Source organism: Gymnogyps californianus, chromosome 10 (assembly GCF_018139145.2).
Source record: "Gymnogyps californianus isolate 813 chromosome 10, ASM1813914v2, whole genome shotgun sequence".
In the NCBI taxonomy this organism is placed as follows: domain Eukaryota; kingdom Metazoa; phylum Chordata; class Aves; order Accipitriformes; family Cathartidae; genus Gymnogyps; species Gymnogyps californianus.
In genome coordinates, this window is record NC_059480.1 from 2,483,525 (window position 1) to 2,501,291 (window position 17,767).

The 17,767-nt window shown below is 42.5% G+C and overlaps 1 protein-coding gene across 1 annotated transcript in view; it reads left to right on the forward strand.

Moving 5' to 3' along the window:
• PPP2R3A (protein phosphatase 2 regulatory subunit B''alpha) overlaps nt 1-17,767 on the forward strand; it is a 57,576-nt gene continuing 39,809 nt past the window's right edge. Inside the window, exons 1-2 of the mRNA XM_050902573.1 lie at nt 1-29; nt 12,980-15,450. Coding sequence (XP_050758530.1) covers nt 13,444-15,450 — 2,007 coding nt within the window. The 5' untranslated portion in view covers nt 1-29; nt 12,980-13,443. The remainder of the gene's footprint in view (nt 30-12,979; nt 15,451-17,767) is intronic.

Below are 17,767 nucleotides of genomic sequence, written 5' to 3' on the forward strand. Positions count from 1 at the left end.
CGGCATGGGACGGGGTGCTGCCCCGGCGGGTAGGTGTGGTGCGGCGGGGTGCCGCGGTAGCGCCCGCGGGGCCTGGGGCAGGGGCGGGCCCGGGGCCGCCGGGGGCGGGCGGCGACGCGGAGCGGCGGTGGGGTCGGGGCCGAGCGGCCGCCGGCTCTCCCCGGCCAGGAGCAGCGGTTGCTCCCCTCAGGGCTCGGCGGCGGGGGCAGGTGCCGGGCGCGCCCCGGGGTGGGGAGCGCCGGTGCGTTGTCTGTCGGTGATGAACTGTGCCGGCGCGGCGTGTCTCGGGGGTCGCGGTGCCGGCGCTGACAGGGTCTGGGAGGGAGCTGCGGGCCGAGCGGCCCGGCCTGGCCCGGCGGGGGCGGCGTGTGGCGCCGGCGGTGGGAGCCGCCGCCCCGCGATGGGGTCTGGCGGGGGCGCGGGGGTGTCTCGGGGAGGGTGGCGGGGGCCGGCGGGCTGAGCCGCGGTTGTGGGAAGCAGTGGCTGAATGGAGTTACCAGGTAACACACAGGGTGGAGAGGGAGGAGAGACTTCTTGCCTCGCACGCGTTTAAGTTGTGAAGACAAGTACTGCGTGGTGTTGTGGAGGCCGAGGCTATAAATTGTCTCAAAAGAGTTTTGACAAAGTGCTGAGAGGCATAACGGCTTTTAAGCACGGTGATCTGGGTGTAGTTTCCAGTTTAGAGTGGCTCGAAGCTGTTAGTTCTTGTAAAGCAAGAAGTTAACACCGCTGAAGGATCACCTCTACTTGGCCTGTTCTTTTTTTGTGAATGCTTGCCACTTGTCCCAGGACCGTAAGTAGCTGGACCTTTGATCTTCTTTAGTGCAGCTGCTAATATGTGGTCATGAAAGTACGATTCCCCCCCCCCCCCCCCCCCCCCCCCCGAAGTATTTCTTCATGAGCAAGAAAGGGAACAGCTTTGGCTACAAGACTTGGTTCATGGACAGACAAATCCAAGATTTAAGTTGGGCATAAACTTGTAAAACGGAGGTTGAATAACTAATGGAATGATTTACTGAAGGACGTGTTCCTACTGGAGTAATTCTCTCTGAAGGTCATCAGACTACACTGGTCTCAAGTAATGTAAATATTTTTAAGCCTGGGACTAATTTTATTACCTCTGTTTTTCACACTAAAGAAGGAAGCCCTGGAAGACGTGCTGTTCTGTGCCCACATCTTTCCTGTAAAGGCAGGCTAGCAGTGCAAAGGGAAGAATTCAAGAGAAGAGGCAAGTAGTCCCCAAGCTGTTTGCTATTGAAGTGCTGCCTGAAGGGCTGGGTACATTCTTCTTGGTGGTGGTCTCATGGCTTTACCTCACATGGTCTGATGCCTGCTTCAGGAAATAAATTTTCCAAGCATTTACTTAAAATAGCTGCCACCTCTCTTGATTATTTCTTGTGAATCTCTCAAGCGTGGTAGGTCTGCTCTCACAGGTTATGTAGGGGGAAGTTATTTTCATGAGAACTTTGAGGAGATTGTCAGTACTTTTAGACTTCTCTCAGTTATGTAAAAGTATGTATTTAATGTCTGCTGGATTCTGAGGAGTTGAAGCAAGAGACAATGGTGGTGGCGGGTTTCAGTATTTATATATCTGGAAATGTAACATTGTGTATCAGTTGAGACTGATTTACATTTGACTTCATATAAAATAAAAGAGAAAAGTTGTAGTTCCCTGATGGCACATAGCCAGTTTCCACTGTCTAGACCTTTGCAACCACTGCCGTGTGTCATATTATTTTGTACTCATAATTTGCACAGAGGTGCACCGTTAAAGGTAGCTATCAGCAAAGTGCCTCAAGTTAAAGTTGACCGATGTGTGACTGCCAAATACTGCAGAGATTCACTGGTACAGCACCTATTTAATTTCCTTCAGCTGCAGCCTGTGGCGCAGGTGATGAATATTGTGGCTCAGGCAGTTCAGAAATCTCTGTAGTGGGGCCCTGTGGTCTTAACACTCGCTGCCAGTAGCCCTGGAGGTGTAAATATGATGCTGTGCAGTGGAATTTGTGTTTTTTCTTTTTTTTTGTAAGGACCTTTCTCCATGCTTCCTGCGGGCACTTCTCCCCCCTTGAATTATACAGAAAACCTGATTTTAAGCAGTAATTCTGAACTTGGTATATATTGGTCCAGTACGGAGGTTGCTGTGCAGTCTTGCTTCACTTCCTTTGTATAAGCGTTTTCCAGTACTGTTTTTACTTAAATGATTGCATGCTGTTCTTCCCTGTAAGAATAGGTTTTCTCCTGTTACGCAGAACTGAACTTTTCTGAAGACTGAATTAGAGCTTAGATCCTGTGCTCCAATTCTGGCAGAAACTGGACAGCAAAGTAGAACTGTGGGAGGAAGGGGATTTTCTCGTTCGTAATTAAGGTAGTTAACTGCTGTCTTAAAGAACTGGTTTCATGTGTGTTATGGGACAAGCTTCTTCCACCAGACTTCACTGTTGTATTTCCTCTGCTGCTTATGTCCCTGGATCTGATTTGCAGGATTTCTGGTGTACAGTATTAAGGGCAGTTGCAACTGAGCAGGTGCTGTGCTTTGACTATATGAAACACTTTGTAATGTCACACACTTTGGAAAATCGGGCCTTGAGCACCAAAACCTGATGTATTCTCTTTGCCACAATTCTTGCAGGGTAAAATGAGGGTAATACTGGATAATAAGTTAATGTTTAAGTAGCATGTAAATACTGTACTGATGGAGAAATTTATAATTCTGATTGCAGAATAGTGTATGAATAGAATACAGTAAGCAACGCCTGAGGTCACACATGTAACAAGCTTGTTAAAAATGACTATTCATTTTTATGAATATTCAGATTCATGAATGTGAACATGGCTGTTCACTCAAATTAGAATAAGGGAATCTTGGCATTTATCTGGTTTTCTGTTTCTTGCGTGTATCACTTGTCTTTTTAATCTGCTTCTGTTTAAATACACGGGGAAAAAGGAGGGAAACGAATGGAAGTTCTCTTTTTGTTTTGTAAAGCTCCCTAGGTTAGTAAAAATACAGGGGAAATTACTTCCTCTGTCTTACTGGGATGTCAGGCTAAAACACCCTTAATTTTCCTTGGTAGAGGAAAGGGGATAGAAAAGTTATGCTCCCTTCAATTATGTGTTGCTTTGATCATACTGATCTGTGCCTCTGGTGTGGCTTATCAAAGTCATCAGCAGTGAAAGCTGTAGCGGTGCCAAAGTTCTTGAATGCTAGGACATGCTGCACCTTTTGGCATAATTTGTTACATTTCAACAGCTGCTCCTCTTCAGAGTGTGAGATGGAGGCTGGCAGGAACGGGCTTGTGGAAGGTATGACTGGTGGAAATGACTGCTTGCTCTTTACTCCTGTGATTATGCCTCAGAGGAGAGGATGGGCATGCAGCACAGAATCTGAGCATTTCTCCCCAGCTTGGCACTTTACTGTTCTCATTGCTGACCTGTGGAAGAGCTGTAGTACGCCAGCTGGGGCCAGGTATGGGCTGGGAGCTGAGGCTACCCTTGAGAAATGGACTGTCACCTTAGACAAAGAGAACTTTACCAAAAATCTTGAATGCATGAGGAAATAAGTGCATAAAGAGCAGTGCAATACAGATAAGACATGAAGAAGTCAGATAGGACAGCAATGAGAAATGTATGAGCTCTGAATAAATGGGTAATGAATGAAAAAAAATATTTGGTTTTAGTTGTTATTAAATTAGAAATCTATTTTACTCTGCAGATCACTAGCAGACAGCTAGCCTGCTACAGAAGAAATTTTACCTAACTTACAAGTAAGTTTCTAGGATGGTTTTGGGGAATCTGTAGACTGTAACCTCAGTATCAACAAAGGTTAATGACTGAGGGAATGCCATCTTGGACACAACTCTTCCTTTGTTATCTTAACACTTTAATAAAATCACTTTTTAATTTGTGTAAAGTATTGGATACTGTTAATACTAAATTAACTGATTCCAGGGAAAATAAATGTATCTTGCTAATATGAAATTATCTTTTTCCATATAAGGTTATAAACAGCCAAGAGACATGTTACTTAATCAAGCTGGCTTTCTGACCTCTGCTCTGAGCCTTGCTAATGATGTGCTTTGGAAGCTAGTTCACCTCCCATGTTTTCTGCTTGGTCACCTTATTTTCTGTCAGCATGACAAAGCTCAGTTAGGCTTATGCTTCCTAAATTTTTTTTTTACTCATGCCTTGCTAAGCTTCAACATGTATGTTAATGTATTGGGGGCCTGCTAAATGAGCTGAGATTAAATGGTGGTTCTATACAGACATGGGGCTGGAACAATAATTAGTTGGCAAATTATTTGTACTTAACAGATTGGTGTTATGTGGAAAAATTGTGTGAGCTTTTAGTCTCTTGCTGTCTCATCTGTATAACTGGTAACTAGCCTCATGGGACACAAATTCATGTCTGGTCAGTTTTAGTTCCAAGTCTCTGTGCAAAGGGAAGGTTGAAGAAAGGTATTTCAGAAAAGCTGAAAAGGGTGAAGTCTTTCTGATGTTATTAACTATCCTCCTCCTCCCCAGCTGATACCCATAATGACAAGCTTTGCAAGGCCCATTCATTGGTTCTCCACAACAGAGTTTCTAGTATACTTTTGTTCAAGGACCCTGCATGCTGGTGTTTGTGAGGGGTAGAGCAGCACTGGAATATTAGATAACCCTGTGACTTAACCTGAAGGAATTACACTGAATAATACTGCATTCACTAACTGCAAGTTTATATTTTAGAACAATAGTTTAGGGTCTAGTGCCAGGTTTATTTTTAAAAAACAGTGTAGACTTGTTATTGATACTAGCCTGAATCTCTTTGAGTGTTGGGCTTGCCTTACGTTGCTGCTGTAAACGTGGAGAGGTGGTATTTGGGGGGGGGGGGGGGGGGATTTTGTTTTTAAGGGTAAATCTACTGAAACAGATTTCCTAATGTAAAAATTGACTTCTCCAAATCCATACTGACTGCAAAGCAGTATTTATCATCCTGTCACGGATGGTGATTCTCAAGGTCATGTCTACTTGTAAGCCTGCCTTGATAAGTGCTCCCATTGCAGTGACCTTCATGGTTCACTGCAAGAATGCTGAAGTCCAGCTTCAGCTGGTAAAGTTAGATGGTCTGAAGCTATTTGACCAGAAGGCACAAGAAACAAACAAGCGAGTATTCTGCTGTTTCTGGGTTTTTAGAAAGTTTAACAAAATTTTTTGTTAATGCTTCTTAAAGGAAGTGAACTGCCATGGAGTAGGAGTGTAGCTTTTCCAGTAATTAATACCTGGTTAAAGGTGTGGGAAGAACTGTCAGCTTTTCTAGTGAAGAGTAATCTCTAGTGAAATCCCAGGGGGATCTGCGTTCAGGCTTGTGTTGCTTAACGTAGCCTCTCTTCCAGATCATTTATAAATGAGTAATGAAGTCACATTATTTGCTGAAAACCACAAAATTAGGGTAGCAGAAACAAAAGGTGGCTGGAGTTGCAGAAGATTCTCACAGTACTTGATTGTAGGCAAGTGGTACTTGATACTAGTAGATATAAAATAGTGTGTACCAGGAGAAACAACTAACTGTGTCTATGCACTGATGAGCTCTTAAGAACCCGTGCCATTCAGGAAAGAAATCTTTTAAGTAATGCAGATAAAGCTCTGTGAAACTCTCTCAGCAGCAGTCAGGGGAAAAAAAAAGGCAAATAGAAATGACAGATCTCTAGGAAAAGCAGAGGGAGCAAAACAGAATGCCATGGTATAAATCCATGGTATGTTTGTGCAATGAATAACATACCCCCCTCAAAGATGGGGCAGATAATACAGCTCTTTGGAGAGGGGAGAATAAGATTAGGGAAAAACACAGAAGAGCACAATTGAAGCAGCTTTTGTAGAAAGAGTAACCAAATAAACTGGAGCTTAGCCTGGAAAATACATGATTGGAAGTAGGATGGATGAGAGGAGGGATTACGATATCAACCTGCCACCATGGGAATATGAAGCAATTATTCCCTGTTTGTCACCCGAACATGGCAAGAATTAAAGGGCATCAAGTGATGCCCAAGCAAAAGGTGGTAACTTTTGACAGAGGAAGTATTAAAACACGACCCCTTGATTCCCCAGAACCTTTCTGGGTCCATGGCAGCCTTTGATGAGACGTTTCACAGGTTTGCTGCATGTGTGCTTGTTTTAACCTGCTTCCTGTAGTACGGCTTGATTGTGCCTAGCTTTTGTGTTGGAGATGGTGAGCAGTCAGACCCTATCTACCCTCATGATTTTGTAGAAGATTATGATATTCTTCCAAAGTCATCTCTCTTCCAGTCTGAAATGCCTGGTCCTGCTCGTTCCTCACAGACAAGCTGTTCAAGACCTTTGGATCATTGTTGTTGTCCATCTCCTAACCTTTCTTCTGAGGCTGTATGAAATTTTGGTCTCCAAGAGTGAGTACCTTCCTCTTGCATAGAGCATTCTATCAGTAGATCCCTGCACACTTTACAAAGGACAATAGTATCATTGTTTCCTCTTGGAAGAGAGGTAGCAAGAGGGACAGAATGTATGAATTAACCCAGGTGGTTATGAGAGCAGGCACTTGAGAATGTATTATCTGAAAATAGTGAGGCTTCGAAGGGGGAAGCACTATACAGTCATAATATTAATTTTTGAAAGGCAGTTCAAGAATTCATTTCTGAATGTGGTTCTCATCTGTTCTGGATATTGTGCACAGTTTGGGTTCCTGCATCTCAAAGTGTGTGGTTGAACCAGAAAAGCTTATGAAAGGGGCAGTGGAAATGATCAAAGGTGCAAAATGGCTTCTATACAAGAACAACTGAGTAAGCGAGTAAGTAATAATCCCAGAAAAAGAGAAGGCAGAGGGATGGCGTGGAATCCTGTAAATTCAGGAATGCTGTGGACAGTGTGCATACAGGTCTAGTGTTTGTGCTCTGTTTCAGTACAAGATCTTGACATATTGAAGCTGGTGAGTGACGGAATTGAAAGGGGTGGTAGGTGGTGGAATGTCTTGTCAAAAGGTGCTCTGGATGCAAAAAGTTTCTGTTGAATCCAAGGGATGCCCAAGCACATGGGAAGGGAAGTCCTTTGAAGGTTACTAAGTACACAGAAACCACATCCAGCTTCACAATCCTCGTGAGCTGAAAACAGTTGGAGGCCAGGAGAGTACTCCTAAGAAATACCGTATATCTTTTTCTAATACTATTCCTTGAGCATTGGCATATAGCCACTGTTGGAGACAGGTACAGTTGTTCATGTGTTCTTGTTTAATCCTGAAGCATGGGATTCATCTAATGTAACTTGTCACCTCAAAATTAGATTGTTTTTTAAACTCAGTGGGGTGATTTTCTTTCTGAGGTGCCTGCCTCTCTGCATTGCCTACAGAGAGTACCTAACACTTCATTTCTAGGTAGCTAGCTTAAATGAGATGAGTCCCACCTCTTTTATGTTTTTGTAAGAACAACAACAAATTACAGACAGAATTCAGAAAAGGACTATAGCAATGACTTTGAAGACATCTCTCTTCCAGACTCTCTCTGGCAATCCTGGAAAAGGCTAAGAGGTGGTTTGATTATAGTGTGTCGGTACTTGTAGGTGAGGAAATAATCTTCCTGAAAGCTTTTTTTAAGGTAGCTTAAGAAAGCCTGATACCTGTTTGCTGGAACCTGATGTTGAACACACTCAAATTGGAAATAATGACCCCTTTTCTATAGTGCATGTAATTAAATATTGAAGCACTTGAGCATATGAAGAAATGCACTCTGGTTCAAATAGGAGTACTCAGTTTGATTAGGTCAGATCCTCTGGCCTGGGTTATAAGGCAAGTCAGGATTTGTAGCCATCACGGTCCGTTGCAGTCTCTAAAGCATGAAATAGCTTGGTGCTAAAACCTCTTAAAACTAAACTCAGGATGCCTTGCCAGTGTAAGTGGTACAAGCACCTCTAATCCTAAAACTTTACAGGTGCAATTGTAAATGGTTTCTTTTACAATATCTGAAATGTATGCATGTGTGTCAAATTCCCACTGGTCATAAGGATTGAAAAGTTATTACAGCTGTAGTTCCCATCTAAGTCCTATGTACAAAAAAGTCCTTTTGGATTAACTATATATGCTGCCATTAAGGACATCAAAATGTTATAAGCTGTAAATATGTAAGAAATACAGGACGAAGGAGCAACTCAGACGGTTAGATTTTTTTCTTAACATCGTCACTATAGAAGGAAAAGTTACTCTCTTTAGTCTCCTGTTCAAACTATTTTGGAAGGTAAATTTTGCAAGCGATAGCAAATTGTAAATCAGTTCCTTTGTGATGGGGTTCAAAATAATTTATGTAAATGGCTCTTTGTAACATTTCTGCTGAATCCAGCAGTGGATTTGTTACAGAGACTTCTTAGCACAGCTACTGCTGATGTGTTTCTATCATAGATGGAGCATCTGGTGATGCTTTTAATAGTAGATTTTCAAAGATTTTTTCAGTGACTGTATAGAATGCTGTGTAACATTACTAGTGGTCATGTGAACCATGTTGATTCTGGCAATGGTTGACCGGGCCATTGGAGCAGCGACCACCTGGCTGTGTGATCAGAGACCCTTTGGATTTCGTGGAGCAAGCATGGCTCAGTGTCAGCTCCTTTATGAGCTGCAGAACAGCTCTTAACCGAGTGAGTTACCTCATCTATTCTGATCTCCATCCTCAGTGTGCATTTGTAGAGTGCTTTTGACTCTTAAAGTTTACCATGTTCTGACTTGAGCCAGGTAGTAAGAAAAGTAACGATACATCCCAGGGTCCAGTACCATTCTGTAGTGGGTTTTAAAATTAAGGAATTTATGAGTAGAAGATTAATACTCTTTTTTCCCCTAGTATTTGACAAAAGTACCAAAGATTGGCTGAAAGTTGTGCTTTGCAAGAAAACATTGCTTTGTTATTTGCCTGCTTTTCTTCTAGAATCAATATAGTTTTCTCCCAAATCTGCCTTGTTCAATAAACTGTAAACAAAAATCAAGCATTTCTAAATAAGCAGATGCAGTTAATATGCTGCTTTTTGGCACCACAAGCTCCTCTAAGAGGGTAAGCCCTGACACCTGATTACATAGCTAGGATGATACTTCTGAAACTATACTGATGACTGTCCAAATGGCAAAACTGTTGTTCTGTCTGTTTGTCTTTTGCAAGAATACCAAACTGGAGAGCTTATCCTACCACCTCTTCCACTAGAAACGAGCCCAGTTGCATAGTGACACCCATGCTGTGTGCTGGTGCAGAAAGGGCTAGTTTACTCATACTGCATGTTATGGTGGTTTCTGGCTTCTGATCACTAACGTTGTTGCTAGTGCTGGAGATAAGAGTTCAAGAAGATTTTTGCTGAATTTGAGACTTGCAGAGGCAGTAGAGGCCTGTCCCATAGCTTTCTAGACTTCAGTTTGCAAGTAAGTCAAGTGCTGGCTGACAGTCCCCATCCTAACAGATTGTCATTGTTCAGTTATTTAACTCCAGCATAATCTTTGCATGAATAGAATTTCTTGTGTGTCTTATAGAATAACCTTTTATATCATTAGTATCTGCAATAATTTTTTCCCTTGGAAAGTGATTCATGTCATCTTGCAGATAGGAAAGACAGAAAGCATTATTCTGCAATCACACAAGAAGCCCTATTCATTCATAGTTTATATTCTGAAGCCAATCCTGTATCCTCAGGGTTGGAGTTGGTTTCGTGGCAGCAGTCCTAATTACAGTATATCTGGACTGGGGGCTGTTCTAGATTTGCAACTGGAATGAAATGGCAGGCTGAAAAGAACGAAGTATGGATGTTTCTTAATGCATTCACTCTTTCCATTGTTGCTATTCATAAATAGTAGGTTTTAGTCACCAACTGAAAGTCACAACAAAAGTCTGTTCAAGCTAAACTTAAGACCAGGTTCCCAGATCTGATAACAGGAATACTCTCCTAGGTTTTGTCTTGACTAGCTTTACATGCTGGATCATGTTTGATGGATCACTGTAAAATAAAGCTGCAAGCTGAGAGTGTGCTACATTGGTCAAGCCAGTGAAGAAATAAGAAAAATAGTTTCTACTCTATATCTATATGCATTTGTGCTGCCTATACAATTTTCTTTTTTTTGGTCTTGCATAGCTGGAGTCAAGTACTCTAGCACCTTGAACAATCCTAGCACTCTTTTGCAGACTGTGATAATAAGGCAAGTAGTAAGTAATTACTGAGAAGACATTAGTTAATCTGGTTGAAAAGAGGATATCAGGTTTTTGATATTGATTCTTTAATTACTTCCTTCTCTGACACAGCAGTAAAAGGTGCCGATGACAGAGGCAAGAGGTAGCAATCTTATGTTAGCCTTGACAAGTTTGTGTCTGGATTATGTCGATGTGTGATAGTACCAGAGAAATACAGGCAAATTGGAAAGAGGTTAGAGAATGCAGCAAACATGGCTGGGGGGCCTGCCTTATACTAAAGCAGAAAGGGCTGACTATTTGTAACACGGCTGAGCGATGGTTTAGGGCATAAGCACCTAAAATTATTTGGGAGGTATGAAGTGGAGATGGTGGGAAGAACGTTGTTATTGGGCATAGCTGGAAATACAAAATTGAACTAAAAAAGAGTCAGTTTAGGTTGGGAATCTAGGAGACCTTTTCATCGAAGAACTCCTTGTGGAATAATCTTACGGATGCAAAAAGCTTCATTGTTTGAAGGTGGCTTTTAAAGGATTGGAGGAACTGACTTAGTCCCAGTGGAAGGGGCACGTATGTAGGGAGGAAATTACCCTTGGAGTGATATAGGAGAAGGAGACAGTGAGTCTAATACATTATTTCTGTAATTAAGAAATAACTTAAGATGTAATTATTTCCCAGATTAGGTAGAAACCCAGACTATTCTTTGCTGGTAAAAAGTCCAGTCTCTCCTTGCTGTGTATGACATTGAGGGAGGAAGGAGCTCTAAGAAAGTAAGTCCCGTGCCTTTTCAGAAGCAATGTTAATTCTTCATCAAATCTGCCATCCTGAAGACCTCTACTTTCTCTAAATATTATATAATTTATTTCAGGAAATGCCAGAAAGCTTGTTTGTAGTTGGTGGAGGCTCAGAAAAGGAAAAGCAGCAGACCTCTTACCCTGAATGTGTTAGAAGGCACTCTCAGGGAGTCCGTGGATCATTAGACTTTTTGGAGGCATAGAAGTGTGGGTTTTCCTGTCTGAACAAAGCCCGTTAAGTCCTATAAGATGAATACATTGGGGAGCCAATAGTACTTTTTTTTTAACTGTGGCTCTGATTCAGCAGAGCATTTAGCACACCTGATCGTGAAGCCTGAGAGTCAGTGACTGGAGGGTGTGGAGTCTTATTACCTAGGTTTATGCCTGATGGTATAAGCACCCTGGGGTTTAAAAATGGTTCTGTTACGCCCTTTATCCCCTGGCACCCTGACTCACTGCTGTGGCTGGGGCACACCTCATACCTCTGATCATCCCTCTGGAAGGCCCTCCCGTGCCTGTGGGGCTTTGGGGCAGTGCCAGTGGGTGTAGAGGGGAGCAGTACAGGACAGGCACAGAAGTGTACTGAGGAGCTGGCCCTGGTACAACGTGCAACTTGGCCTGCGGTGTTTGATAGGCAGGTGGCAGCCTGTTACAGATACCAGCATGGTAGTTGGAGCAGTTAGTTCTTCATCTTGAATGCAGTCATTTCAATGCTTTATATAATCCAAAGAACAAATTGGGAAGGTTTCTTTACAGTGTGCAATTCTACCTAATTGCAATGAGCAGACATGGCACATCACAAATTCCATTGAATATTCTTAAATCAGTGCTTCTCAATTTCAAATTAAGGCTTTAAAATATGTAAAATGTGAATGTTCAGCAGTCTTGTGCTATCCTCAGTCCTTAATTACAACAGCACCAAACTCTAAGGTACTTCCCTTTTTTTTGTGATACATTTGTACAGGCTTATGAGCTAAGAGAGGTGGGATGTAACATGCAGGGGGGGGCAGTCCTTTCATCAGATGCAGGTCTGGCCTTTCACATAGTGCTAGTTACCTTTGAAAACAGCAAAATAAACCCATGCTGTAGTGTGACTTAGCTGTGATATAATCATGTTTTATGAAATGGATTTCTGGAATAGAGGGTGCTCAGAATTTCGTTGGGGTGTTTTAATTTGATTATTGAAGTATTAAAGATGAAGCAATGTCTAAAATTTAGGACCCTCAAATCTGGGATTTCCTATCTTTTCATAACAAATTTAAGCAGCTTTTGTTTTTTCTCGTGCAACCCTGACCACGATGATAGGAAATGCAGCTGGAAATGGCTATGCTGAGTGTAAAACACTCAATTCCTAGTTTTCGCAGGCTTAACCTTTATACAAATGTTACTTTCTGCTCTTGATGACTACACCAGCGGACTTATTAAATAAAATATGCTGCTATTTACGGGTTGTAAGAGGAAAAAAAAACAGTTATTCCTCCTTAAAATATTTTTCCATGGTCCCAGAGACCTTGGTGAAAGGCTAATGGAAGCCAATGTGGCCTTTACTAAAGGCCATGCATTCTTAGAGGCATTCATCTACTTTGCTCCAGGCTGTTTGCAGCTTTTTATAATCCAGAGAGCTTGGAAATCCTGAAAGTGCTTTTCTCTACTGCTCTTTGCCTTATCTTTAGAGTCTTGGAAAATGAAAGTCAGAAATTCACAACATGATCAAAATGTTTTGCTCCATTAGAATTAAAGGTAATATTTTGTTCAGTCTGGGGAGGAAAAAAGCAAGTCTGAAAAAAAATTGAGTGGTTAAAATAGAGCTGTTAAAATGGCAACACACAGACAGCCTGTGTATAAATATAGGCTAGCTCCTCAGCAGTGTTCTTATATGGTAGATCTGAGTGAAGGAAAAATATCAGCGTACTCTTACTCTGTACTAGTGTGAGTGTTGGTTGTTACGGTCTGGTGCCATGTGTTTGGTAGTAGACAAGGCTGCATATTACATGGAAATTATAATGACTTTCACCTTTTTTTCTGTTGCAGGGACCTACCTTACCAGTGTGAGAGGGGAATCACACAAGCATACTGTGGATTTTTTGTCTGTACATGCTACTTGATTATCTTTTACTGACCCACCCAAAAAGAGAGAAGAAGGATTGAATAAAGATCACTGTCTTGTCACTTCTGCCTGAGAGCTGGCTGAATTTTGATACCCTGCTGGAAAACCTACCTGGACCATTAGAAATGGAGCAGCTCGTGCTGTATCTCTGATCAGCAAAGCTTTCTGCATGGAGTACAAGAATCAAGTTGCCTTAAGTCAAACCATATGCAAGTTGCACTAATTGTTGTAACTGTACTGCTGATACCACTCCAGACTTCACTAGGAATTTCCAAGGCAGTAGTTTCTCATGTAGTTTGAATGTTTTCAACTGACATTTGAATGTTGTTTTTATTAAATCTGGTGTGGCTGTGAAAAGAACGGGCATGAACTTTTTCCTGTTAAGTTCATGGTGAATTTTGAAGCCTCACTTCCAAGCGTGATTCGTGCTATGGCAGCAACCTACAGGCTTATGGTCACTTCTGTGAACTGCTACAGCAGTGTGGTGATAGACCAGCACTTTCAGCACACTGTGCATTACTGCACAGGGACTTGCCGAGTGTTTAAGCAAGGAGTTACATGCATAGTTGCCCACCACAGTGTCTGCGCAGAGCTCGGTGTCCAAGATGCCAACCTAGACCACAAAATTCCTGTTCCTGAAAATGGACTTACCTTGCCTGGAAATGAGGACTATCAGCAAATCCTCCCAAATAATCCAAGAATCAAAAAGGGCTCTTCAGTGCAAGCCTCCAGCAGTTTAAAAGACATTACTGGCGAGGCGATAAACCTTGCCAGTGGTAAAATAAAGGAATTCTCCTTTGAAAAGCTCAGAAACTCCTCCAGTCATGTGGCCTACAGAAAGGGAAGGAAAGTTCGGTCAGAATCATTCAGCAGACGATCATTTGATTTTGACTTGATTTATGGGCACTTCAGCAATGATGAAAACTGCCCTCCATGTGGCTTTTTGCAGAGTCCCTCACCAGTGGAGAAATGGCAGGAGAGCAATGATGTTGCAGAAGTCACCATGAATCCCATGGTTCCCTTCTCCCCTCATTCCTTCTCTGAAGAAAACTTCATTACCCAGATTTTGGAAAAACACAAGCTAGATGGTTCTTCTGGTGGAGATATTAAGGTGTGCTTAGACATCTTGCTCAAGTGCTCAGAGGACCTGAAAAAGTGCACAGACATAATAAAACATTGCATCAAAAAGAAGTCTGCAGACAGTGTTAGTGGAGGGAACAGCAATGATCCCCTGGCTAATCCAGAAATGATATATATGAATCTGATGACAAGATTTTCTTCATACCTGAAAAAGCTACCCTTTGAGCTCAAGCCGCCAGGACACAAGGAAGCTAGTGACTTGGCAGAACTAGTTAACTGTCTTCATGGCTTGCAGCAAACTCCCTTTTCCCCAGTATTTGGAGATGAGCAGCCACCTAGGTATGAAGATATTATTCAGCTGCCATCCTCAAGTGCGGTTCCTCTCAGAGTACCAGGTGATCCGTGTGAGGTGACAGGCACCTCTCAGTCCATCCAGACAAGTACTGTGAGCTTTACCTCAAACTCCCTTCTCAGCGTCCCACAGGAGAACAGTGTGAGAGCTGTGAAAGAAGCTTGTGCTCTACCTCAGTTACCAGCCACAAGCCCTTCTGACTGCACGTCTTCCACTGAGGCTCTGTACATTGAGGAGGAGTCTGATAGGGAAAGAATATTAGGGAAAATAAAGAAGGCAGAGCAGAAAGGGGAGTGGGAGAGTTTGGAGCGCAGCTACCAGCTAGCTGGTTGTTCAGATCTAGCTGTTGATGCTAAAGCAGAATGTGCCAGGGTGGGAGATGTTGAGCTCTCCCACGCTTCTGAGAAAATTGCTCCTTTAAAACCAATTTCAGATTCTGTATTGCGTGGTTCCCAAGCTGATGTCTCCAAAGGAGAACAGATGTGCAGTAAGATAGACAAGGATGAGATAGACAAACTGCTGCTGGACTTGGAGTGCTTCTCACAGAAAATGGAGAGTACTTTGAGGGAACCCTCTCTAAAGGAGGGTGAACCTGCCTGTTTGCAGGTGTTTGGCTGGCAGGGTAGGCAGGTACTACCTCTGGCTCTTGAACCCAAAAGTAAACCCGTTGACCCCACTTCCCCTTTGTCAAAAATCATGGAAACCAATGGTCATAAAATGGAAGAGGATGACAAAGCCCTTTTACTGCGTATCCTGGAAAGCATTGAGGACTTTGCCCAGGAACTGGTGGAATTCCAGACAGGCAAGGGAAGCTTGTCCAAGGAGAGGGAAGTAATGCAGATTCTTCAGGAAACTTTAACAACTCCTTCACAGTCCCTCCTTGCAGGGCAAAAAAGCTATGCTGGGACTGCTTCCAGAGACATGGTTCCAGCTTCAATTCAGCAGGCCCCAGAAGTGATTAAGGTAAGAGAACCAAACATTTGATGGGATAGTGAGTAAAACAAATATGGGAAAATGGGGGGGAGGGAAATTACATCTGCTAAGTGATTCATTGTGCTTTGGATGTTGCAGTGTGGAATAACATGCTCAACTTGGCAGAAATGTAGCATTTATTTAAATACAAACAAAAAAAGGAAACTAAAACCCCTAAGCAAACAAAATATGCCCTGACATGCAGTTTCACCTTTGAGCTTGTTCCTTTCCTACTGGTGCTGCTGTAGACTGTTTGCTTGTGGTTTAAATGGGCCCTATATAACAGAGGGTAGAAACAATTTTTCGGCTACTTTATTCCTGGGAGCGGGTATTGGACTGCCTCTCACCAGTTCAATGAGAACTGAATGTTCCATGTCTCCCTTTCCCATCTCTGAGCAGACTCCAACAGCCTTTGTTGTCCTCCTCATCACTAGTTCCTAAAGAGAGAGATCCTCCATGGCACAAAGGTCAGAATCCAGGAAGGTTTAATTTTCTTTTACCTGTCCCCAGTGCATAGAGTCGTTGTGGAGTCTGCATTGCTTGTATCTCTCAAATGAGGAGTAGATTTTCCCAGGAAAAAGGGTCTTGATGGGAGCCTGCTTTAGAGGGAAGCCAAGACTGTCTGTCCAGCCCTCAGTGCTTTTCATTTGATAACAAGCACCAAATTTTCAAGACAATTTGGTGCCAAACTTCCAAGTGCACAGAAAGTATAGAGAGGGCTTCAATTTCCAAAATCCACCTTCCACATAGGCACTTAAAAAGTTCCCAGGTTATAAGTGAACTTTCACAGCTCCTTCCAGCTGGACCATGATATGCATGTCTTCAAAACTGTCCACTTTCCTGAAAATACAGGTATTTGGGGCAATTCTGAAAGGATGTGGGTGGGGTTTGTCTGACCCTAAATGACAGTGCTGAGATCCTTTTAGACTTGGCTCTCCAAGTGTTTCTGATGTTTCTCTGGGCATCTTTGCTTACAGAAAATGGTGAGCATAACCTTGTCTGATATCTCCAGCAAGGGAAAAGTCTTTTTCCTTGAAGAGTGTAGAATTAAGGAGCTCCAAAAGCTCTAAAGTGATCTCTTATAATAGCTATTCTTGCCTTGTATATTAATTTACAAAATTTTCTAACTTGTGAACTTCAAATAAAAATGTGTTTGATAGTGTGACACTGACTTTGTGGCAGTTTTTCTATAATACTTGAAAATTGGATGCATTTACACTGTCAAATAGCTTATCAGTCTGCTCCCTTACCAGCTTCTGTTTCCCTAATCACCCATCTAGCCTGTGTGTTAGTGTGCTCCCAGCCTGCCTTCTATGAATGTATAACATGTACCCATACTACAAGAGCTCTTCTCTTCCGTGCAGCAGCACAACCCTTGCTTTGTGTAGATGCCTAGAACCAAAGATCACAAGAGAGAATAACTGTCCTGGGGACCCAGAGGAGCGGGAGGGGGCCTGGGCTGAGCACTGCGCAGCGTGGATGCGGCTGGTACCCTTCAGAGGGAGTTAGCCCTTAGCAGTGGGCAAAAGTCATCTGAACTGCTGGCTCTACACTTTGAGGTTTGCTGTCATTTATAGTATAGATGTGGCCACACACTTGGCTGTGGACACAAGGCCCTCTCTAGGTATAGCGTCTAGGGAATATATCCGTGTTCCTGGATAACTCTGGATCTGGCTGGAGCTCCATGTGGATTCTGATTCAGTATTGCACATGTGTGCCTGAATAATATGTAAAGTATGTTATATTTTCTTAGGGCTCATAAAACTGTTATCAAATAGTTGCGTGCACACACAAAAACCCCAGAGATCTAATACGATGAAAACACAGCACAGCTTTCATTTATGAAGGTTGTTACAGTTTTAATATCCCTCAAATACTAAGCAGTGAAAAAGGAAAGGGAGAGCCACTTCAGACTGGACTGTTTGTTGGCTCAGTTGGCCTATCTGTGTTGAAATCTGTGCTAACTTATCGGCAACAGACTTTCCCTTTATCATAAAACCAATTACGATTCTCCACAGAGAACGACAGAATTACTTGCCTCTTCATTTTCAAAACGAAAATATTTAGAAACTAGGAAATGAATACTCAGAAGTCCATAAACTTTACAGAGCACATAATGAGCGCATCATGCTTTCAGGCAGGCCAGGAAGCATTGCATACTTCTAGACTGTCCAACATTTCCCATTCTGAGATCCAGTTTTCCATTGCTTATCTCTAAACCTCCAACTACTTGTTTTAAAATTTCCTGTTCTGTGTGCCTGTCTTAAGCTGATTTTTTTAATATCTTGTTTTTGAAATAAATAGTTCA